At 48.5% G+C, this 25,363-nt stretch overlaps 1 protein-coding gene across 2 annotated transcripts in view; it reads right to left on the reverse strand.

The window, feature by feature from the left end:
* Positions 1-24,062, reverse strand: part of TMOD1 (tropomodulin 1) — a 26,817-nt gene extending 2,755 nt beyond the window's left edge. The window contains exons 1-9 of one of the 2 annotated variants that reach the window (XM_041486379.1): positions 23,956-24,062; positions 13,550-13,713; positions 11,564-11,720; positions 8,136-8,255; positions 5,217-5,306; positions 4,605-4,735; positions 2,931-3,038; positions 1,267-1,410; positions 706-850 (exon numbers count right to left, since the gene is read on the reverse strand). In XM_041486379.1, coding sequence (XP_041342313.1) covers positions 706-850; positions 1,267-1,410; positions 2,931-3,038; positions 4,605-4,735; positions 5,217-5,306; positions 8,136-8,255; positions 11,564-11,720; positions 13,550-13,669 — 1,015 coding nt within the window. In that variant the 5' untranslated portion in view covers positions 13,670-13,713; positions 23,956-24,062. Of the gene's footprint in view, positions 1-705; positions 851-1,266; positions 1,411-2,930; positions 3,039-4,604; positions 4,736-5,216; positions 5,307-8,135; positions 8,256-11,563; positions 11,721-13,549; positions 13,714-20,364; positions 20,660-23,955 lie in introns of those variants that run through there. The other variant, XM_041486378.1, reaches the window with a different exon arrangement.
* Between the last annotated feature and the right edge of the window lie 1,301 nt (positions 24,063-25,363).

The following is a 25,363-nucleotide window of genomic DNA, read 5'->3' on the forward strand; positions in this document are numbered from 1 at the left end:
ATTAAGCATCTGCCTGATATGACAGCTGCTGTGTACAGTGTGGTGGGTGTGTTAGCTGCGTTCAGCACTGCTCTGCTGGCCTGGTTTCCAGTGCTCTACAGCAGCTTATAGCCAAGCAATGGAAAGGCTCTGCCACGTGCTTTGGCTGAAATGGCAGTTCGCAGGCTTGCCCACATTTTGCTTCTCAAGCACGTCTAATCACTTCATTGAGGGTATACAGATAACTCAAAGCAACGTGGCTTCCCACATATCCCTAGAAGCAGTTCCAGTTAGTTTTGCTGAGGGGGATGGGCCAAATATTAATTGCTGTCAAAGTTCAACTCCACTATTTTTCATCTCCTTGTTAAAGTGGGAATGAAGCTGGAGGAAGACAAGCAGTTGGCAGGAATCACAAATGCTAGAAGCTCGTAGCCCATGTGCCCCATGCTGTATCACAAGCTCTACTGAACCACAGCAGCAGCTCTTGCTCCTTCCCAACAATGCCCACTGTTACTACAGAAAACATTGCCTGGCTGACCGCGGTGCAGTAAGAAACCAGCTGGTGAAGGCTGCCTTCCTCCTTGAGGGGCAGAGCATCATCAGGCCCTTCAACAGGCACATTCCAATTCATACGCATCTTTAACATGAGCAGTTCTGCACTAATCCCACCAGGAATTTCCCACAGGACCCTCCCATGCTTCCCAGCTTTCGGCTAGCCTGACTCACCCAGGTCGTTGTTACTCATCATGGCATTGGAGGCGCGAAGCCGGGGACCTTGCTGAGTGAAGTGGTACCCGAACTTCAGCAGGGAGGTGTTCTTTTCCAATATATTTGCGATTTCCATTTCTACTTTGTTGCCCAAGGGCTGACTCTTTTGAAAACAGAAAACAGAAAAGCAAGCTGTTCAGGCCAGAGGGTGATTCAGAGCAAGCACTTAGAGGGAAGGGGTGGACATTTGCAGATCTTTCTCTGGACCTGTGTCCATGTCTGACTTGGAGCTGGTAAAACAAACCACTGGCCTGTTCCTGTACACACGCTACAACTGAGAAGCTCCAACTCCTCCAGCGGACATTCCCACAAGTCCTTTTGCCCAAAGACTTCATTTCTTGGACAGATTAGTAGATCTGTAGAAACCAGGATTTTGGTCTCTCAGTCAGCTGTCTCTGAGTTGCCCACAGCTCAGCTGCTTCACGCTGTGTGTTTCTCAGCCTCTGTATCCCGGCACACTCGCTCCCCACACGCAGGCCATGTTCTCCTGCCCAGAGCTGCCGCCCACACTCCCTTTACCTGGTTGTCGATGCGCAGCTCCACAAGCGACGTGTTGCCCTCGAGTGCTTCGACAATAGCCAGAATCCCAGACCCAGAAATGAAGTTTGACTCCACATTCAGGCTCTTCAGTGTGCTATTGACCTTCAGCATTTCTGCCAGGGCCTGTGGACAGAGGTGGGCAGGAAGAGCTGGCAGTCAGACAGGCGGGGGCAGAGCACCACAGGGCAGCAGGGCTTCAGCCCCCCTCACCTCCAGAGTACTCCTGGAGGATCCCACACGCTGCGCAGTTCCACTGACACCAGATGGAAGTGCTCTTGGTGGAGTGAAGGGTGTTCCCTGCTGCTGCATGGGGATTCTTGAACGTGAGCGTGCTGGAGGCCACAGCAAAACCTCTCATGGACAAGCACTTGGGGCCACCCCAGAAGGTGATAGTCCACACTTGCAGCTACCCTGTGACAGCTTCATCTGTCCCTCCTCTAAAGCCAGCATGGTATGACACGGATGCTGACCAGCACTGGCCCTGCCTGCACTGCACAGGGTTGAGATGCTTCCCATTAAAACATGCAGAGAGAGGAGCATGTCTTGAACAACAAGGGATCTCCACATCCAAGGTGTTCTCCCAAGCAGCATCGCAACCATATTGATAATTTTTGTCTCCTTAGTGGGTAAGACCAGAAGTGGCTGGAATGCTCGTAACACCCCAGACCTGATCAGATCATGCCGCTTCAAATAAACTGCAAGGGAGGATTCATGTACATGAAGCAAAAGGACCAGAAGGCGATGCCCACATGGCAGGGCTAACCTGCACCCAAAGCACTTAGCTGCTTAGCACCTGCTCTCCCCTAGCCCAGCACAGCACCCCTCAAGCTCTGACACAGCACCTGTCCTGCTTGCACAGGCAGTCTCCCCAGTCCAGAATGCCTGAAGTAATTTAAGAGCAGTATTGCCTTTCAGAAAGTTTCTTTTTCTAGCAGGAAACTGGTGTGCACGTGTCTCTGTGTGTGTGTATGCGTGTGTGTGGAGGTAGGCAGGGGTAACCTGTGTGACTGAGAGCAAAAACTGACTGCAGTGGTGCTGGAGAAGAATGCAAAGATGAAGCCTGGAAGCCTGCACAAAGGCCAGGCAGAATGACTGGCTGCTCCATGTGTCCCCACTGATATTTAAGATCATTCACAGCAGCCAGAAAGACCCGTTATCACCTACAGGGGCCACATATTAGGAGATGCAGAGTCCTACTTCTGCACAGGACTGCACAAAGAACATATGAGAGACAGCTGGAACAGAGGTGTGTGAGGGGAGCAGCAGGTGTGCACACCTTTGAACAGAAACAAATCTCCAGAGACAGAGAGCAACTGCTCTTAGAAGACGCCACTAGGAGGACATCAGTTGCTGTCTCACGCTCCTTTTCCAGGAGATCCTAGAGGACAAATATGGGACTGCATGGATTAAAGGACTGCACCTTGAAACCTCCATAGATGAAAAACGAAGTGAAGGAACCAAAGCCTGTCTGTTGCTGGCTGCCACTAGTGGTCCTGAAACTGAAGCACCAGCAAACAGCCAGAGGTGCGGAATGTGCCAAACACAACACAAGGTGCAGAAGCAGTCAGTCAATAAGGCTGAAAATGCCTTTCCTGGGAACAGTTCCTGTGACAACATGGGGACAATGAGCTCGCAGTACTTACAAAAGCAACAGGATCGTTGCTCCGGGTCCCGACTATGCTGAATTTCTTCACATACGTGTTGTTTTTCAGCGCTTCTGCAAAAGCTTTTAGAGTTGGTATGGGAATATTCTGTGACAAGAGATGAGAAATCATGTGTTAGGCCATCATCTGTATGCAATGAATATGCAATATATATAAAAGATATTTTAACTTCTCATCAAGGTCAAATCACCAAATGCACTAAAGTAATTTGGGAAGGGGTTGAAAAATGTTTTCACAAGTTCTCTTGCTATAACCAGCGCGTTCTAAGGAGCATGGCAATGTCTTCAACCTATTTTGTGCTCTGCTGAAAGCTCACTGCCTTGATTTGAAGCCACATCTCTTCTCTTTAGTTGCCCAGAAACTCAGCTACCTAGGAACATGGGCATTGTGGGGATGCTTGTAACCAGAATTTGTGAGCCTACAAAGCACTCCTCCTGTGCTCTCTGATACGAATGGCAGCACTGAGAAACATTCATGTCATGTTCAGAAAATTCCCTCCTACAGGAACTGATCCAAAAATGCCTGAAAATATCTCCTTGTAACACAAATCACAGACACCTCTGACTGCTTTATACAACATCTTACAGGCTAACATTTGCCATGCTATGTCTCAGCCCAGAAAAAAAAATCCATGCTACTTTTTCTGAGTTCCTTCAAAATCAGTATTTTTCACTTATGAAAAACTTTAGATACCCTTTTCAGATGTTCAAATTTTCAGCTAAAATTGTAAGTGGCATCCTCACCTTGGACTTCTTGCAACACCATTTGGATCCCACCATGTGGAATCATCTATACTCAAAGTCATCTGTAGAGCGATAACATGTACCCAGAAGCATAGAATCTCCAGTCACTCCCCAGCTCTCCAAACCTCATCCCAATGTAATGAGTTCAACACAAAAATAGGGCCTGCCTGCCCAGTCCTCAGCCTTATGTCCTCAAGGGACGGGGTCACTAACTTGAATCAAATACATTAAATTAAAAATATTTCTGCTTTAGAAAGGTGTGGGTAGCACAGCAAAAACATCTTTGAAGTGCACATGGAGTTAACCATGCTCTTGCTGTTTAGCTACGCCACCATTCAACAGACCCATAAAATAGAAACTATTTTTTTTTTTTATTTAGTGTGTTTTTTAGGGCATGTATGTGTCCCAAAGGCAACATAAGAAGTGGTACTATATCCTGACTTGCTTTCTACAAGAAGTTAAGAGGCCGCAGAAGGGATGGGTGGGTGATAGATAGTTACCTGCAGGAAGGGTGACTTCTTCATATTTTTATGGCAAGTATCTGGATTATGAAACCTTTTTCCTCCCACCATTTTATAATATACATCAACATTCCCTCCACCAAATATGCCTAAGTCATTAAAGCAACGTAAAACTGCTTTAACCAGACATTCAGTTTTGGGTCTCCCCAGACCACCCTTGGCACAGCTCCATTTTTCCAGGCACTTAGAGGAATCCTCCTGCTACCAACCCCAGGCCACAGCAGGTAACAATCCATTCTGCCTGCAATGGAAATGGGAAGCACTGGTGTTTCTTGTCTGGCTACATTCAGTGTTACCATACTGCTCTGTGCAGCAAAATAGACTCAGTGTCTGCCTTCTGTGCATCACAGTCTTGTTACTAAGAGAGAAGGGTAAAAAGGAGCAAATACCATAATATTGTTAAGGTTGACTTCCTCAAGGTCAGGATCATTGCTTTGTATTCGTTTCAGAGTTTCCTCCACATCTGTTGAGTTTGGCTCCTCATCAGGAACTGGTTTGTACTTTGTGGGCTTAATCACACCTGCAAGTGAAAAGCAAGATGTGAAAATGAAAGCAGCCTGAGCAGCACTACGTTTTCTTTGAGTGTTTTCCTCCTCTTCCAGAAGTGGAGAGATGGAAGCATGACCTGACAAGCAGCCATGAGATGAGATGCCACTCCACTGGGGCCACCCAGCACAGGACAGCCAGTGCCTGCTGCCGTGTGCTGCTAAGGTCCAAATCTGAGTGACAGAAGGCACACTGCCTGCATGGGGCTGTCCCTTGGGCTGCGCCGGCTCCCGGATGGCACCAGGGAAGTGGCTGAGACCACACTGACTGGCACAGGGCAAGGATGCACCAGAGACGGCCCCAGCAATCACAGGCTGCTCCCAGAGACAGCCCCAGCAATCACAGGCTGCTCTGACATGCACAGCTCTAACCTCCAGCGTAAAAATAACTATCACTTTGCCTCTGCTAGCAGCTCCAAAGCCAAATGCTGCAGCCCGCTAAAGCAAATCACTTACTGTTGAGGCCTTCTTTGTTCACAATGGTGCTGCTCCCCAGTGCCTCATAGTACTGCTGGTTACTCATCAAGGTGTGCATGCCAAGGATGGCTACAGAAACAGGAGAATATGACTTATTGTAGGTTGCAGAGCCAGAAAAAGACACAGCACACTACCTTTCCCTGTGCAAGCATAGAAAAACATACAAAGAGAGGACAAAGCCCCCCAGCTGACATAAATATACAACAGTGCTCCAACGTGCTCCCTTGTTTATTCCAGTGTAGCCTGAGCCATAGGAGAAGAGGAACAACAGACAAACATTCAAAGCTTCCCAGTAGCCTACCTGACTCAGCATCACACAAAAATAATGAGGAGAAGACAGTAAAAAACTCAGAAAAAATGCCACTGGTAGGCTTTAGTATAAGCAGCCCAGTTCAGCAGGAGCCTGCACATCCTCATCACCCTTGCTCACTCGGCACGTGCCACACAATTCCACAGCCCAGTTTTGGAGAAGAGCTGTGCCCCACATGGAGCCAAACCGACCCCAAGGCACCTGAAGCATAGCAATGCACGTTATGTTTTCACTCAACAGCAGGCTGGAGTGCTGCACTTGGTATGTTTGGAAGGGGATATTGTGAGAAGCTGAAGCTCTGCTGGCCTGGTCAAAATGTAGAGCAGTGCTATGAACACCATTCAAATGCTCTAAGAGCCCAGAAGCCAAGCTCAGCCAATTTGTGTCTCTCAGACTCCAGACTGCAAAGCCAATATACAAATACATGTCTGGGGGCTCTGGTGAACTTCCTGGCATCTGCAAATGACCAATAAGAAATCAGTGGCTTAGGAACTTTTGGGTAAAGAGTTTGTTTCTAAAAGTAACCCTGCTACATGCAGAAAGATCAAGTTTGAAAATAAAATTATTTTTGAATCAACAGCTTTTTTCTTTAATAGCTACATGACTTTTTAAAGAAAAATGCAGACACATGAATCCTCATTAAAACAGACACATCTGAAAAAGTCTTGATCTCTGAATAGACATAGTTGTGATAATAATAAATTTCTTCCTAAAATCCAAGCATGCTACCACAAAGGCACTTAGACTTGGGGGGCACCAGTCTGTCACTATGTTCTGTTGCTTTGGCCAAGAAGAGCTGGGATTTGCAGGAGAAAGCATAAGAATAGGATCTGTTAAGGGGACAGCTCATCATTACTCAATATCTGGGTTACAGAGGCTGGACAGTCAGAAGCAAAGTGTCTCACTGAACTTCCTAAGCCACCAGCACATTCCCAACTGGATCTCACAGAGCCAAGCAGTCTCCATCTGAAAGTCTGAGTGAGGCTGGGCACTTCAAGTTTGCTTGTTTGTATTTCAGCTGGCACTTTGCTCTGTCATTTTCGCACAGATGGAATTTTCAGGGGTGCAACACAGGAAAAGTAATTTGCAGGCTCAGCATTTTGGCAACACAGACAGCCCCCAAATCACAGCTTATTCGGGCAATGGAATCTCTCCAGCATCCAGGGGTGTGAGTATCTGGACTGCAGAGAGAGGCAAGCATCTGCTGTCATGACCATGCCTTTGGGGGTCAGGTTTGTGTTGGTACACAAGAGGGACTCACTCTTTCCAAGTCTGGTGCTTATGGTGTATTCTCCAAAGGAACTCAGGCGGAACAAAGGCACCCCATTTCTGTCTCCCTCACCTCACCAAAGGCATGGGAGCCCTTCCAGGGCTACTGGGAGCCACCCTCCTGGCCTTGCCAAGGAAGGGATCCAACACACCACAGCTCACAATGATCCCTGCTAAACAGGCAGGAGCAAAATGAGCTCCTGCTAAATGAATCCTGCTAAGCAGGCAGGAGCAAGGCTGTCACTTTCAATATTGAGATTCCAGCAGAGTTTGTATCACATCAGTACTCCTGCTCCCACTTAAGTGTATTCTCCCAGCAACTGCAGAACAAGCTTCCCTGAAGAGCATTTCCATGGGACAATAATTGCTGCACAGATCTGTAGCTTAGAAAGGCAGATTTTATAGGATAGAGCTTTACAGGACTCAAGGATCAGCAGCAAAAAAAGTAAAATCCAGAGATGCAGTACTTGGCCAGGGTACATATGTTTGGGAGCCTTAATGCAGAAACACATTTCTAAGACAAAAGATGGTATATTATTATGTAGAAGATGTCTAGCAGGTATAGTTATTCTGCAGACTTTGAAAGTCTTGCATACTTCCAGCAAGAAGGATACGGCTAGGGAGTATGGAAACCTGAAGGAGACAAAACTGGAAGAAGAAGCCAGTATCACTGAAATATTCACTGACTGCTGGACCAGCAAAACACATGTGAGCTTCATAAGGCATCATGGGGTGTCCATGTGCTCCTTTGGCCAAGGCATGCCCTATCCCAAGCACAGAGCTTAGTCCACACTATGGCTTTCAGCAACATACCAATGTTGTCATCTGGCTGTCTGACCACACAAACCACAACAAATCCAACACTTAAAATGTGTTGGAAAAGCTCCTTAACAACCACCAGGCCTGAGTGTCCACTGAAAGACTTCTATAACCTTTAGGCAGATCCTCTAACAGGTTTCTTAACAAGAAATCCACTGGGTCTGCTTGACTGTTTCCTAAGATTTGGTTTGAAGAAAGTTTTGCTCTTGAATATACAGGCTGGAATTAGCAACAGTCAGTGGCAGAGACAAAGGAAGAGATCAAACCACACGCTGTTCCATAGATAAACCCTTCTTCCCCCTGCTCAGCTTTGGTCCACACTCTTGATTAAATCACATAGGCTTAGAGTAATTTTTTTTAAAGAAATAAATAAATTCTGTCAGAACCGACAGCCTGTAGAGAAACAGCAAAAAGTGCAATAGCTCATTTCCCACAAAAGAACAAAAAAACCCCCAGAAGTTGAACAACGTTCACCCCCAATTACTGTGAAATTATTTTACCAGCAATGTCACAGAGTTCTGCATCAGAAGCATTAGCAAGGGCTTCCTCCAGTTCCGGCTCCAGAGTCACACTTTCCAAAACGGGATCCATCGGCTTCTGCTTGGGAATCCAAGCTTTTCCTACAAATGCAAAACAAGGTCACTCGGTATAAGCTACAGCACCCAGTTCAGAGCTACTCTTGCAGATGCATTTCCATGCTGTGAGATTTGAAAAGTAGAAAGGACAGAGGTGACACAAGAGAAAAATCAGAAGAGAAACTGAATCCCTTTCCATCAGCTTGGTCTGAGTCCTACTGTGATGCGAATGGGCAGCTGCAGAGCTCAGCCCTTGCAGCAGCGCAGCATCCACAGAAACCCAACAGCACACTGGTACAGGATCACGGCTGCTCATAGCCCAGCACTCGGAAAGGCATGCACAGCCTGACCCTGCAGGTCCTCACTTCTCTGAAGGCTGCACAAAAGGGGTGAAGGTTTGCCAGCACTCAAGAGAGGCCTGTACCCAGCACTGTGCAGGATCAGTCCTGCCACTGAGACACCTCTTGCTGTTGTGCACGTTGGCAAGGCAGATGGCACACTGGTCAAAAGAGGGTGGAAAGGAGGTGGTGGAAAGCTCTGGGAGCAAGTAGAGACAGCACTTCAGTGAACACATGGGATGCAAGGAGGAGCAGGCTTAGGGCAGCTGGTCTAGCTCAACCCTATTGCAAAGAGCAGGCCAGATGGAGACCCCTGTGCTTTATCTCTCTGGACAGCAAGAGGCCAAAAACCAGACCTATTCCCTACAATTCAAAGGTGCAAATCCACAGGTCCAGCTGGTAATGCAAACCTGCCGTCTTAGCTGCTTGCTCATGGCCTTTTCCTAAGGGGGGTGTCCCCATGGAGAGGAGGCTGGAGTTTTGATTGCAGTGCTCCCTGCCAGTCCCCATCCCATTGCTTGTGGCAATCACTGGGCAAGCCACAACTCCTTCCCTGCCGGGGCTGGCTGCATCCCGGGAGGCATGGGAGGGTGACAGGGCTGATGGCCCTGCACAGCTGCTCCCAGCTCCTTCCTGCTCGTGCTGCAATGGGCAGCAGATCCTCCTCAGAGGCAGAATGGGTCAGTCTGGGATTTTACGGCATCCACCTCTGACAGCCCAAAAGAAAAGAGAGAGGCTTGCAATGTTTCAACACTCCACAGCAGGGAGCAGTCTGCTGAGTAAATCCAGCATTGCTAGGAAAGGGGTAGGAGGGCTCTGGGAATATTTTGGAGCAGTCCCCTCCCCTAAAATAGTCCTGGATCACTGCAGAGATAGCGACTGCAAAAGGCCTGGCCTAGCATGCCAGCCAGGACTATTTTTGTCACCTCTCTGAAACCAGAGTCAGTGGCACCAGAAGGGAGAAACAATCCTGCTGCTCAGGGATATGCAGAAAGGGGCTAAATTTAGCCTCAAGGAAGAAGCAACTGCACCTCAGGGTCCCCTGGGACAAAATGGAGGCTGCCATAAACAGCCTTTTGCTCCTATCCTCTGCCTGCACGCTGCCACTCTGACAGAGAGACCAGGAATCTGCCTCCTGGGACACAGCTGCTCTTGCAAAAATAGGCAGAGTGTCATGTGCCTGCACAGCCAGGCACCTTCTGGGTACTCAGCAGCAAAATGTCTGCCCTGGCTTGGTGTGGAGATCTGGAACCCCTGTCCCACCAGATGCATGGCTGGGCAAGCTGTACGTGCCTTCTGGCGTGGGCAACACCAGCAGGGAACAAGAGAAACAGGGTAACTTAATTCTGCTGTCATGCAGTAACTCCTTCTGACACCTCAGTGACACCAGAATTTCTGGGGTTTAATTCTAGTTTAATTTTAATTACCTAATTTCAGTCAATTTCTAAGTTTTAGAAAGTTTTGTGCTTTATTACAAGACGGAACTTTAAATTAAACAGCGCATGCATGATGAAGACAATGCATGACATTTTATGTCATAACACAGTACTTCTGCACACCCCAGCTCCCTCCCTGCCCAGCAGCACGGACAGGGACAGCACCTCCCATGGCCAACTAGTAAATCACCCTCCAATCTGCAAACCTGGTGATTTATTTACAGCTTCATCACAGCTGTGAATATGTAATTTACCATCTCTGGCTCACAGTCAATGTAAGTAGTGTCTTCTCTCAACAGCCTGTTACAAATGAAAATATGTTTCATGCATTTGAGATCACAACAGACTGAAGTATGATGCTGCAGACTCAAAATGCTTGAAATACTTCTGTCTCCTGCAGAATACCGCTTCTACCTTCTGAGCTAGCCAGGTGGGTAATCAAGACTGGACTGGGGCACATCTGAAAGGTATCAAACCAGTCTTCCTGATAGTACTCAATTTACTCATTTATTTCTCTCAAGGACTACTTTTTTTTCACTTTTTAAAAAAATCTAAAAATACCAGCTCAGGTTTTATTAAATGAACAGATTTTACACAAGCTGTTTTTAAGAGAGCCATGTCGGTCAGTAAGGAGGCATTTTTCAGAAAGACCTTCAGTAAGGAAACATGTTCATATGCCCACATTTTCATGCACTTTTTTTCATACAGGACAACCATTAGCATGAGTAGTGCACACCCAGATCTTCTGCTGCAGGGGGATCACAGTTCAGAGGGAGACACAACAGCTGACAGAAGCTGCTGAGAAGCTCCTGGAATGCAGAAGCAAGGATTGACCAAACCACGTCCCATGTCAGATGATATTTGGAGTTCTAACGGGAACAGAAAAGTCACTTAGATAAGGGGTCATATACAAGAAGAACAGCAAAAGATGCCAGAAGGAGAGGAAAAGAAAAGAGGCAGAAAAAAACCCTGCTCACAGACCTCAGGGCCATACAGAGCAGGAGTGCAGCAGCCGCTGCAGGGTATGGTGCAGGAAGACACAAACAAGCAACCTGCAGGAGACTGGGAAATAAGGGTGGAGTTGTCAAGAGATTATGAAAATTAGATGGGAACTGCTGGGCCTCATCACAGCTGCAGAGAGCTGTGGAGTTTCTCGACGGTGAGAAGCTCACAGAATCAAAATGGAAAAACAACAGTAAAACATGGAACTTAACATGAGGAGCTCACAGGAGAACAGGGCAAGGAGGAACAGGAGAGGACAGACGATGATTTCTCTCCCAGAACCTGATACACATGCAGTGGCATGGGGATGGGAGAAGGCTGCACAGTGGTACAACTTCTGTCCAGCATTTAACAATATATCAGGTGGTGCCCAAATCAGCCAGCACAGGAAACTCTTGGGCACACCCCAGTTTATCAGCCAGCCTGGGCTGGGGCTAGGCAGCAGAGAGAGCAGATTCACCACCCCAGCAGTGTCAAAAAGAAGTTTTATCAACACAGCTCAGACATAACCCTTCTGCAGTGCACCCACTATGCCTTCATTGTGATGCACCCAGCACGGTGCAAATGATGACCATACCTCTCTTTTCGCCCGTGAAAGGAACCAAGTCTTCTCTGTCTTTAATGTCCTTTGCCTGCTTTTCTAGGTGGGCCATGAGCTCCTCCCTTTTGAATGGGCCAGTTGGTGGCTTTTGCGTCTGATCCCTCTGCCTGAGTCCTGCTGGCAACAGTGCATTCTAGAAATGGAGGTGAGAAACACAGGTTATCTCTGCAGGCCACAATCCCCATCCCTCAAATATTCTTCCCTCTACACTGCCCTCACTGCACCACTCTTCTTCCACAGTGCTGGACAATTTGCTTCTCCTTGTGTCAAAGGTTATCTTCATCCAGCCCCGCTGATTCCCACATCATCCAAGGTATGTGATGCTCCTTCCCCCCTTCAGTTTCAGATGCTGCCCAGGAGCTGTTTCTCTGCAACATCAGTTCTGGCCCTTTCTTTCTGGAAGCTCTCAGCCACCTTCCCCCCACTATATGAGTCTGTCCAAGTGCCCACAATGCTCCATGTGTCCCAACAAGAATCAGTTCAGTTAAATCTCATGATCTTTCGCAGAGCAGATCAGAGAGCTGTGGTGGTCTCTTCTGCCTTTCAGGATCCATTACAAAACTACAGAGAGGGTCTCACAGAGAAGATCCCCTGGTTGCAGAGCAAAGCCCCTTGAACCCCAGCTTTTTTTCCAAGCCGCCTCCTTGTTACTCAGTCACGTAAGCCTCCACGGGAAGTTGGTTTGTGCTTGACACATATGGCACGTAAACACCTGCTTATATTTAAATATAGAACAGCCTTAATGCAGTAAGTAAGACTATTCCCAGATCTGACACTAAGCATGTTCTTTAAAGCTTTACTGGATAGAAGTCAACATTTACTTTTTAAGACACCCAAGGTGATGCTGAACAACACACTGATTTTTCCATGCCTGCCTGATAAAACGAGTTCACTATAATTTATATGTGTATCAGTGAAAAGCCTGGAAAGGAAAATTACTAATAGGAAGCAGGCAACCCGGAGGGCAAGAGAAGTGTGTGCCTTGCACAAGCAGGGAGGAATAGGAGACAGCTTGCTTCCACAGGCTTCATGCCGTGCGAAGCAACTATGCAATCTTCAAGCAAACTACACCTGCACTGACAGATGTCCATAATTATTTTACCTTTCTTCATCTTTCACAGAATGCTGCCTGACTCTTTGTCTTCTGAGGTAGCTGTAACCATCAGCCCATACACTTAATCGCGGGAACTAGTTTGTCAGCTCTCAAATATTTTCCTGCGTTACAATTAAAAATACTGATGATGCAATCTACAGCACCCATCGTTTACTCCAGAAACACTAACTGCATGTTGCAGGAGCAATTTCTCACTTGGCAGTGCCCAAGCTCCTCGAGTAACACTGCCGTAAGCCAGAGGCCAGCCAGTTGGCTCTGCACATCCCCTGCAACAGGACAGTGCTGGCTCCAAAAACCTTTCACCAGCTTGGCACCAGCAGACCCCATGTTTGCGTATGTGCAGCTCCTGCTGATGCTAGGAAGGTGCTAAAAATAAACTGTCCCACTTTGCAAAACTCTGGGATTTGGATTTCTGCCTAAATGGAGGAAAATACAGGCCATTTGAAGTTTGTTACAAAAAAACCCAAACCCAAAACACCAAAAAACCCCAGAAAACCCTCAAACCAAGCAAGCCACAAAGCATTCCCTCCAAGGTGGCCTGCTCAGAAACAGAGATCCATTTTCCACAGGATTACTGCACTGCACCAGCACTGGCTCATATTGCTGCTGCAAGTCACAGATGCTCATCACATTGGGAAAAGGGCAGGAAAACAGAAACAAAGATACACATGTAGGCTGTGCTTCCAATGGCAAAAAATTCTTCTGTGTATCTGCAGCCAGTCTCTTCCACTCTTGCTCTAAGTACAGGCTCTGCAAAGGATCCCACTGAAATACAGATTACTAATGCAGCCCACTCCCCCACAACTACTAAGATTCACAACCTAATGTCTCAATTAAAAATTACTTACATCAGGATCCAGCTCTTCCAGTTCATTCTCTAACTTCCTGAGCTCCTCCTCTGTCAGAGCTCCAAGGATCTGATCTTCATCTAGGTCTCGGTATTTTTCTAGCTCCTTTCTGTAAGACATCTTAGAGGAGTCCCGTGGATCTCACTCTTCTGCTGTAACAGAACCTGATATGAACACAAGAAGCGTTAACACTGAACACATGAAGCATGATGCTGCAGCCCGCCTGGCTGGGGAGCACTGAACACTCCAGAGCTGGAGATTTATGCTTAAAGCATAGCTGATTTCAAAAGATTGCTCAGGGCCCCCCTTTCATATCCCACACCAGACAGTCACCCACAGGCGTGAGAGCAGCGCAGCTCCAGTAGCACATTGCCCCACCATGGATTTATGGGACAGGACTGAGGAACGTCTTTGTACAGGACCCTGGCTAGGGATGTCTTTCTGCAAGCAGTGCTAGATGTTAATGAAGTATCCTCGGCACTTATTTCTTTGAAGGACAATAAACCATAGGTCATGAAGCATGCAGCTCTCATGTCCTTACAAGCCCCCAGTAACTCTGCCCTGCACATGGCACTCCAGATAACATTGTTACCAGATGAGAAAACAGATTTGTAGCACCACTGAGTACCTCTGAGCCCTGAAAACCTCCACCAGGCTACAGAGCATGGCACTTCTTCCTGTGTTTTAAAGCCACAAGGAGATCAGGAAGTATTATCCACTCAGGTTCAGGAGGCTGCCAGTTAAATGTGGTATTCAGTGACCCACCTTTCCTTGGACAACACATGTTTGCACTGCTGCCAGCTAAGCGGCTGACCTGTGTGCTATTGCATGTTCTGCACCAATCCTTCAAGAAGAGAAGTGAATGGCCTATCTGGATAATCCCTGCTGACCCCAAGGTTTGGCCCACGTCTCCTAATATAATGTGTCATACACAATCGTATGCATGTAACTGGACCTCTGCAAGCAAAAAGACTGCAAAGAAAAAGGTCAGTGTGTTTGAAATATGCAAGTGGGTTAAAAGTACACTCAGCATAACACACAAAAGCATATCCAACCCTGCTCTTTTGCTGACAGTCTCCTTCTGCTCCACAGCACTGCCTGTACATTTATATTTTTTTTGCAGAGAACACCGAGTCCCAGATAATTTAAAGTGACTTTTCTTAAAGTGTTGCTATTCTTTTGAGTGACATTTACATTAAAAATAACAGCAAGGCCTGTGTGTTTTTTAGGGAGCCAAACATCTTTTGAGTTTCTATAAATGGTTTCTTTTCAGCCTTGGTGGAACGTCAGAGCCCTACTCCTGAATCACATCTTTCCAGCTTTGCTCGTCCCCTCAGGACAGATTATGCTCTTGTGATCACTCTTCATTAGTGGAGAAGTTTCTTTATACAAGTTACAACACAGCTGCTGTTGAAGATAGGAAAATTATCTTTAGCTTGGCCACAAAAGGGCACAGTAATGCACACATGCTTGCTCAACAGCAAGCCCTTAAATTTAGAAGCTGTCCTCTTGTCAGACGTTTGGTTCCCCACTAGTGTGATGGCAATTCCTGCATCACTCACATTCCTGCCACTCGCCACTTAGGAGGTGAAGTGTGAGGAGACGGTGCCTTCTTGATGGGAGAAACAGCCTCAGCTGGGAACTGAGAGGGTGAAAATCAGCTTTTCACTGGGCTGGTTTGCTCCAAGGAGCAGCCATCGACCTGTGGGCACCAGAGCCAAGGGCAGCCAAGAGGGCAGAGAGGAAGCACTGGGGCTCAGTGGGTCCGTCTGGGTGAGGTGGAAGGAACCCCACGCTGCTGTGCTTCACCAGTGCCCTGCAGCCCCCAGTGCAGGGCTCCCTGTGCTGCGAGGCTGCTGGGCAGCAGCCACACACCAGGCAGCCTACGAGCCACGTCCAGCAGCTCAGCCCCTGCAAGCACAGAGAGGGGCAGAGCCTTTACTGCAGTCACCCATGAACACTGAGGTGGGAGATCCTAGAAAAGCAGCCTGGACTTGGATCTGGATATGTGCTGTGCTACTGCAGCCCTAGATAGCAGCGCATGAGCCACGACTAGTCTGGATTTCACGTGCTGTATGTAGTTTTGACCATTCTGCCGTGGAAGGAGCTGGAGCTAGGAGCAAGCAGAAAAGCAGAGAGTAACCCCCCCCCAGGCTGCTAAATTCCCTATAGTGGCTTAAAATACCTGCCACACACAGAGCAGTATCTGTCTTGGCCAGACAAGGACAACTATTCCCAGAGGCAGCCACAGACCCTTCCCAGGAACGCAGGCAAGACTGCAAGCAGGGGCCCGTCTGGGACCAGAGTGCAGCCCCACAGGGTGACCTTGTTGCCTCCCTCCAGAAGGACAGAGATGTCAGCACCGAGAGGCAGGACAGACACGGGATGTCAGTGCGCACAGGCAATGCTTCTGGAAAACGCCTCAGGTTTCAAAGCATCTTGCAGAGATATGAAGCCGAGGCTGCATATAGCAAAGGCCCTGAGGGTTGAAGACAGGTGCAGAGCCTGCTGAAACGCAGCTGAAATCCCCGTGGAGAGCATTTAATTTGCTACGTACCCCAAAGAGAAGTGTCGGGGGGCACAGTGCCCTCCCAGACCTGCTGGTGCAGCCTGACGGTGCTGGCACCTCGCACATCTCCTGCAGAGAGCACAATGAGAGGACTGCTCACAGGAGCACCAGCCTTGCCCGTGGCAGCAGGACATTCTGTACTGCTCCCCTGCCTGCAGAACTAGTCGTTCAGCACCATGCCCTCCAGCACGGCTTCCAGGACCAATATGTTCGCTGGCATTCCCTTATCTTCACATCCCAGGCCTCTTCTACCCTATCTTGCTAATGAGTGCTGGGAGAAAAAGCAAACCAGCCCATCTGCTGTAAATAGAAGAGGGCTTTGAACTGCCAGTGATAAGAAAGCAGGTAAATTCTACCTAAGTGTAATTGTTTTCATTTGTACAGAGTACTGAAACACCCACCACCACAAAACAGTTCCCCCTGACTTGTGCCAGAGTACAAGCATGGTTTAACACAGATCCCACCCTCACCTGAGCTCAAACTAAACAAGATCCTTCAGCACAACTTGAGTTCTCACTCTTTTTCATTAACCCTATCACTCCCCATTCAATCAACTAGGGAGAAAAGAATATAAGTGCAATATACAGATACTGCACAGAACTGACACTGTTGCAGCTTTAAGTCCTCAAAAAATTGTAATTCATATAGATTACAAAGATAGCAAGATATTAGATCTCTTTGTTCAAAGTACTTGTCAGTCAGGAAGAGAGCCCAAGCACTTGCACTTAATAAGTCTGAACAGCACACAGGCTGGAATGCACAACGATCATTAAAACTGTTAAAGGTGAAAATTTTAAATGGCTGGGAGATAATAAAAGGTCCTCTACAGGAAAGACTGTTCTTACCATGAATATGGGAAAACAAAACCAAACCAAACAAAACAACATTGCTAATCTTGAGGGTGATAGAACAGTTTCTTTCTGAAGGGTTCAGAAGTGCTGAGCAAACAAATGGGTGATGAAAATAAGTGAAAATGAAAAGCACCCTGTACGACACTGGAAATAATCCTTCCATAGTGCTTTGCACTGGTACAGCCCCCTGCAGCACCATAACCTTTTTGGGGTGCCGAAACCTGAGAGCAGCACTGACGTCTGCACAGGGAAGCGGTGGAAATCCATCCGGGAAAGTGGCCCACGTGGGCCCACTGTTTCACCACCAGCCGAGGGCCGGCATCAGTACTTGGCTGTGCTCTTCAGGTGGGTGAGCAGGGAGGGCAGGAGCAGGGCAGCAATGGGCTTAGGCTACAGCAGGCTGCTCGGGAAGGCTGTGGAGCAGCACCAAGTTGAAGGGTCTGCTGGATTATCCCCCCGTTATCCAACAGCCCCAGGAAAAAGAACAAACTTTCTTTGAGAGGAAGAACAAATGACACATCTGGCACATGCCGTGAGACACATCTGGCGCACGCTGCGCCGGGCAGCCCAGCGCCTCACCACACACCCTGCCGGGTGCGCCAGCATGCCAACACCAGGACAGCACAGAAAGCACTTCCCTTCACCAAAACACAAGGAGAAAGAGCAACTAAGCTCAGCAAAGGTGCAGAGCTTTCCAGGGATAAATTCTGTTATCAGCCCAAGCCAACCCTGGCTCGGGGGGTCTGCGCAGGCTGCAGCATGTAGCACCATGACCAAGGCTCGGCACATGGGAGGGTCTGGGGCATCCCTCGCCACACCCAACAACCACCAAAGGCGGAGGACAGGAATTCTGTGTTCTCTGCCATACAATGAGAGTCATGCCTGAAAAAAATTAACATCCCTGCCCCAGACAACCCATGAATCTACCACAAAACCTTTTCTGTGCTCTGAAATGTGAAAGCAGACCATGGGGCTTGAGTTTTGGGATAAGGAGGTAGCCAAGCATGACCAGCATAGCTATTGATGATTCTTGAAAAAACTGCCAAGTTTGAAGACAGAAGTCTTTTCAGGATGAAAGCTGTATTTAAGGAGCAGTGAAGGCAGGAATTCATATCATGGGGGATGGCTTGAAAACTGTTCCTGCTTCACTCACACAGGGTCTTGATTTATGAGATTTTTTTTTTTTTTACAGCTTAAGTATAAATCTGAATCAAAGTTCAGAGTTACTATTTTGCAGTATAAAAATAACAAACCAGTATCAACCATCCCCTCTACAGTTGCTATAATAATAATTTTTTTTTTCTTTGACTTGCAGCATAACTTAGAGAAATGCCAGTGTCTGGGATTTTTTTTTTTTTTTTGATGGAGGAGCTATACATACCTCAAATGACCATTTCCTATAAATTCAAGAGAAACTAGGTACTTTCTGTGCATACACTTAAATCTCAGTGAGTCACTCAGGTGCAGATCCAAGATGCATGCTGTGCAGATGAGAGGAACAAATCACCTCCAGCTTTTTTCTAAATAAAAACTGTCTTCTTATGTGGTCAGTCCTCCAACAAACCTTAAAGCCAGTAGTGAACCTTAATGAAATCTCATGCAGGACTCAGACCCTTATTTCTTGGGAAGCTGCACATGTGTGCAAAGGGTGTGTCAGCCTAGAGATCTTCTCTGGCTGACAGTCAGGAAATGAAGGAGAGCTGGGGCACTTGCACAGTGGTTTAAGGCTAGGTGGGGGTTACCAGAAGCACTTGGAGAAGAGGTAGCTGTTACACACGTAGTGCTGGAGCAGGCATGGTGGGGATGTAGAGATGAAGGAGATCAATCCACCAAAAAGCAAGTCTCTGCTGATTCTCCCCTCCTGGGACAATTTTCAAACCTTGAGCTTGCATCCCAACATAATTGGGTGCTGATGACTCCATGGTCAACTCTGCTTTTTCAGTCACTGGGAAACCAAACATAACCAGCTCCCTGCAGTTTCAAGAACTGACCAACAAATCATGGCCAGATCTGGTAGCAACAAAGGGAAAGATGCACATCAGCTCCTACTGAGACCACATCTAAAAATGTGAATCTACGTGAATTGTACAAAACCCAGCAGGAAATCAGAGCAGAGGAGGAGTTGGATCCATCCCCAGTGTCATCACCCAGCCACACACAACAGAAGTCTTCACTGGTGGGTGCTTGTGACCACGATTTGCCCTGCCCACAAGGGGAGTCAGTGCAGCTGTGCTGGTACAGGTGTGTCTCCCCCCAGCACACAGGTACAGACATCAGACCTTGGCCCCACAGTCCCTTCTCTCACAGACACAACCACAGCCCTGTAGTGGCTTTGCAAGTGAGTACATGTCCTGCATTTGAGGTACAGACCTTCAAAAGTTTACTCCACTTCAAAAGTACATTGTTCTTCTTAAAATGAAAGGAAGATAAATGCCTAAGACCAGTCCTTTAGGGTAACGGCCTCCTGCACATTTCTGTAGATCCCTTTTCAAGCAGATCTCATTTTATAGTCAGAGAGGAAAGCATCATTTTAACAAGCCATAAACACACAACCAGGTTGCACATCAAGTACTGTTGGCCTACCTGGGCTCTACATCACCACCTTGAATGTACAAGATGATGAAAACCCTAGTTAAAGCTACAAAAGACTTTTGATGGACTCTGCTCTAGGTTTGGAGTCCAAGATGCGTTAGAAAGTGTCTAGCCAGGAGACCCACATGGGAGATCCAAAGGGGACCCTCTGCTTAACACCACTGAGCATGCAGCTGGATGCTGCATGCAATTTGATGTCCTCTAGTAGAAGACAGGTTTTTCCAAGCTGAGCAAGGAAAAGGAATTGGACTTATTCAGCCTGGAGAGAGGAAGGTTGCAGAGGAACCCAACTGCAGTCAGTCAAGTGCTGCCTAAAGGGAAATGGTGTTTATTCACCATACAAATTCATGTCCTGGATGAGGAGAATGGACAGAGAAAAGACAGGGGATGCTCCAGATGGTGAGAAGCTCTGCCAGGTCAGATGTGGAAAGCAGAGCACACACTCTCATTGCTCCAGGCAAGTCAGCCATCAACAAGAAAGACTGAGGCACACTCAGCCTCTTTGCAAGAGGCTCATTCTTAAGGAAATCCAACAGCAAATCTGCTGTCCCTTCAGGAAACTGAAACTTCTCCAAGGAAGATCTAGATTTCCTCCCAACTAGCAGCTGTTAATCTAAGACATCCTGAATTCATATTTGAAAAGGGACATCTGGAATAAAGCATTTTGCATCCATGAAAGCACAAGACTTCTGACTCTTGAAGTGACATACCAGCCATGCAGAACATGTAACACTATCTGGAGTTACCATCACCACCCAAACCCCTGCAGCAGTGAAGATCAATAGGCCATAGGCAAGACTTACTGATGATGCAGCTTTACTCCCATGGATAGATATCCTCATGTCAGAGCTGACATTCCCATCCTTGACAGCTCCACAGCAAACATCTTGTTGTCGAGGTGATGCACACACTAGGGAAGGCTCCTTGCACTGAAGCTAAGTAGCCTCTCCCTTTATCCACTAGTGCTGAGGAAAGTCTCACACTGTTTGCACTCTCCTCAGTCTTCTCAGCTCACCCAGCTCCTAACCCGGTATCCAGAAACTGCCTGTATCTCCTGGCTCTCCTCTTGTCAATAGCCCTGCAGCCTCCAAGCCACACAGCTCAATACTGGCGCTCACCAAGTGGTCCTTCTCATCAGCAAATAGCCTGGATGTTTGGTGACCAGGCCAAGATCTAACAAAGCCCAAACACAAGCATCCCAGCTGTATCTTTCCCACTTCACATATTTTTAAGACACACACTTGTAAACACAGTTATGTGTTCTCCTATTTGGGGTGAAGTTCTCTCATGCACCTGGCATGCACTGAGTTGTTTAATTACTAATCCCTGCGAAAAGCATGTGGGCACACTTGAGTCATTAGTGACACTCTGCACCCAGTTCCTGCTCTGTAACTTGAACCCTTCCACTTGGAACCTTCACAGCTAGCACAATCTCCTCTGGAAAGTGATCCTGGGTTTCTGGCCTGCGTTCCTCTTAGTCCTCAGACAGACACCCCTGTTTCTGTGGCACACTCTGGTTTTGCAGGGAGCCTGATGCATTGTGAACATAGGAGCAGAAAGACTCCTTTCTTGCACTGAGCAGTGCCTCAGACAGGCACTGGCCATGTCCTGTAAAAGAGCCCTGCCAGACTGCCAAAGAGCCAAAGCACAGTGTCCTGTTAGTAACACATGAATGTCTGCACATCCCAATCCCACCCTAATGCTAGTGTGGCTGAAGCACAGGGAATGGCAGTGAAATGCCCTACCAAGGTGCAGCTAATCAGCCCCAGACAGGCTGATGCTTAATTAACATGGAAGCAAAATGAGCACTGTTCCAGCAGCAGTGAGTATGCAGTGTGCACCAAACCTGAACGAGGCACTTAACAGAGGCGAGACCCCCACAGCATCATGCAAGGCCTGCAGAAGCAAGGAAACCAGCTCCAGCTGGGAGAGCTAGCAAGCTGCACAGAGCCTGCATGGGCAAGAGCTCTGGGGGAGCATCACTGCAACTTTGCTTCCAAGCTTCTCCCCAGGCTGCTGCCAGCCATAGTGTCCTGGGATGTACAGGCTTCGGTCTGAGCTAGGATAACCTCTGTTGTGTGTTTATCTCATTCACCATGAAAAAGTAGGAAGAATTCCCTCCCAGGAGGGTGATGCAGCTCTAAGGCAAGGTTTCATGACGTGGGGGATCTCTGTCTTTGGGGATTTGCAGACACAGACCACGTGAAGCCAGAACCTCCCTATCTGAGGAGAGGTCTGCTGTGAGGTGGGGATGGGCTAGAGAGCCACAGAGCCTCCCATGGTGCTGCATCCACGTGCCCAAGGACATGGGGGCATTTAGCACCACGGGGTCATGGAACACAACTTTCTGTCCTGTTTCTTCCAAGGGGCTGGTAATTTTACCAAGTGAAGATATTTTGTCTACAGGTCTCTGCCTGAACAGAGGAGTGAAGACAGCCTTCCTAGCACATGATGTGCAAATGACTGTCAGCTATAGAGGAAAAAAATCAGAAGGCAGATCACAGTTTCCTTCCCCCTAGCTGTGCTTTCACAAAAACTCCACATACCTGAAAAACAGTGAAGCAGCACGCAGAAAAGTACAATTCATCTGCAAACACTACATTTAGTAGCACACTGCTCTGGAAAATAGGAGCTACACTTCTGGTAACAGAGGACTGGTACTTCTTACAAAAGGTTGATTCAGGATCTTTTGTAAAGATAAATCAAATGGTCCCTTGGGTGAATGAAAGTAAAACTAGGGCGAAGAAAATCAGTAATGAGATAGACCAGACTATTTCCATATCTGTTTGGCTTTCCCAAATACAGTAAGGAGGTGAGGGAGAAGCAACATACTTCCAATATTATCCAAAACCACAGTATCTGGAGAAAAGGCAGCAGACCATCACAGCTGAGAAGTGTGCAAGATGAGTCAGGCTGGAAAACAATGCAGTGCTGGAGGAGGGGTGGGGGAAGAGCCCTGACAGGGGGAAAACAGAGACTTTGAAATGAGAAGCACGAGCCTGTGATGCAGTGTGCTTGTTGGAATACCCAGACGTGTGTGCATTAGGGCAACAGGTACACAGGCTGTCGAGAGACAGCACTGCAAAAGGCATTTGGCTTTGGGCACTGCGGTGTGAGCAAGATGGTGTTTGTCTTTCATGTTGTAGCCCAGCTCCTCCTTTCAAGAGGGCAAAAGAGCTCACTACTATAACCTGAAGTAGGTATTCCATGCCCAAAAAGCTTGTCCAGTATTTGCTCTATCAGATAGTCTGAGAAAAGGTGCCACCTCTCAGCATAAATCTTGAGGAAGTCACTCTTCACTGCTGCACGACCTGGCAGGTCACACATGAGAAAGGGATTAAAAAAAAAAATTAAAACACTTAAAACCAACCTCAGTCACATGGCTGAACAGTCTTGTGGCTGAAGGCCCAACATCCAAGGCAAGATGTAAAGCGAGTAGAAAGGACCTCCACATAAGGGGGGAGCAGCTGGCCCTGAAGGGAGGGAGAGGGCTATGGATTCTGCCCAACAAACTATCCATGACTATTTAAAAAGCAGAGGGCAATAGATGAGCACACGAGTGAGGGCAGAAGCTGTGTCCATCTGAGAGAAGAAAGGTTATCTTTAGGATAGGCAGTGCTTTTCAAGGCAGTCTCTCTTTCAAGCTGGAGAAAGTAGGACCAAGGCAAATACAACAAACGGCCTCAAGGAACCTCTCCCCCTGCTAATTTCCACTTTTCCCTTACAAAAGCAGAACATCTTTCTAGCGATTCATTTTCTGGAAAACCGTCTCCTAGAAGGGCTCCCTGGATTACAAATGCAAGCAAAAACAGTAAAAAAGAACTCTCCGTGCCTTCCGCAACCCGCTCAGCACCGTGCAGAGCCCTCTCCTCCCACCGTGCCAGCACCCCCGATCCCCGCCGGGATCTGCCGCGGACACGCGTGAGCGCCGCCGGCTGCCATCCATCCCAGCGCCTCCGCCGCGGGCCCGGGATCCCGCCTGCCCGCCCAGGGGCACGGCCGGCCCGATCCCCGGGATCCCGCCTGCCCGCCCAGGGGCACGGCCGGCCCGATCCCCGGGATCCCGCCTGCCCGCCCAGGGGCACGGCCGGCCCGAACCCCGGGATCCCCGGCTGCCGCAGCGCCCGCCGCCGGCTCCGCGCATCCCGGCGCAGCGCTGCGCTCCGGGCACGGCTCCCGGCAGGCAGGCAGGGAGGGCGACCCAGCTCCCAGGCAGTCCCCTTGCTGCGCGCCGCCCGGACCGCAGCGGCGCCCGCTTTTTCTGTCGAGCCGGGGGCCCCCGCTGCCGGCCGAATATTTCACTCAGCGGGGGCCGGCCCCGCCGCCCCTCCCGGTCGAGAACAGCTGCGCCCGGCTCGGCCCCCGCCCCGGGCCCCGGTTTGGTCGGTCCTTACCCTCCGCCCGCACTCGGGATGGCAGGCGCGCTCCGTCCATCCCCAGGGCAGCTGCGGAGCGCTGCGGAGGGTGGCAGCAAGAGCAGCGTTTGTTTCCAGAGGGTCTTTCCTGCTTTTTAACGAGTCAGACACGCTGGAGCTTGCCGTTTGTCCCGTGGCATCATCCTTCACACTGCCAAGCCAGATGCTTCGGCAGACTGCTTTTTTGGGAAACCCCACAAGATATACACGCATCTTCTTGGGGATCCAGGACACTGTAAAGCACCCTGAGACTGGCTGGAAAAACTCCTTCCCGGGAGGAGTGGTGCAGCACTGGGACAGGGGGAGCAGGGAGGCCTCAAGGCTCAGCCAGACCAAGTCATGGCCACCCAGGGCTCTGGCTGGACGGCCCCAACACCAGCACTGCTGAGGACCTGTAGCTGCCGTCATGGACATTCTATAAAAGCTACTTCCCCACAACTGCCACCTGTATCAACACACCTACTAATCCCGTGCCTTACTTTACTCCCTGTCAGTTTGCCCCATACATCCAGTGACAGCCACTAGAGCTGCTCCAAGTCTGCAGTCAGCCCAGGAGAGCTGCCTTCCAGTCTTGTGGTATCAAGTTTTAAGATTGCTGCCAAATCTGTTTTCCCTTGTGTTACCTTTGAGTCACTTCAAAGCCCCACGGATTTGTCCTTTAATGATTTTTTACGAAATCTCCCGCAAAGTGTCAGCCCCAAGCTCCTCCTTGGCTCTGCTGTCCGGTCTCCACCAGAAGCCACAAGCCAAGAGTGGAGAGGTTTACCAGAGGTGGCCAGTCCATGAGAATGCTTCTCCAGCCCCATACTTCCCAAAACTAGTGTTGACCTTCATCTAAAAATGTCCCCAGATGCCATGAGATAGTACTTGGCTTTTTTCTTTTTTTTTTTACATGACCTGCCTGGCACTGAAATTCCACGTCCTGTGGCATTTGGAGGAAGATTTGCAGTCAGCTCTGAAAATATTGCTCCCAGCTAGGACAAAGGAAGGATACAAATGGGGGCTGTGCCAAGCACCAGACTCAGTGCACGTCTCCTTGAGGCGAGCAGGCCCAAGTCACTGGCATCACCCCAGCTGCTGGCAGGAGAAAACACGGTGCTTAGAACCACCCAATTCACCCAAATGCCTGTTTGTCCAGGCTAAAGAAGCCTGACAGGTACAAGATCAGACAAACCTGGATGCCAGTTTCCCTGCCACCTGTTTACCAAGTGCCTTTCTCAAGGTGTGCAGGCTGGGAGAAGCTCAGGAAGTGATCCACTGGCACCACTGAGCTTCTCTACATGCCCACATTGGTTTTGCACTCAGACATACATTTGATACACTTTTTTTCAAATCCCATCTGGCTGCTGTCAGATGTAGCTTTGTGGGCAACAGAACCTCATCCGAA

This window comes from Pyrgilauda ruficollis, unplaced genomic scaffold (genome assembly GCF_017590135.1).
Source record: "Pyrgilauda ruficollis isolate IOZ18807 unplaced genomic scaffold, ASM1759013v1 scaffold76, whole genome shotgun sequence".
In the NCBI taxonomy this organism is placed as follows: Eukaryota; Metazoa; Chordata; class Aves; order Passeriformes; family Passeridae; genus Pyrgilauda; species Pyrgilauda ruficollis.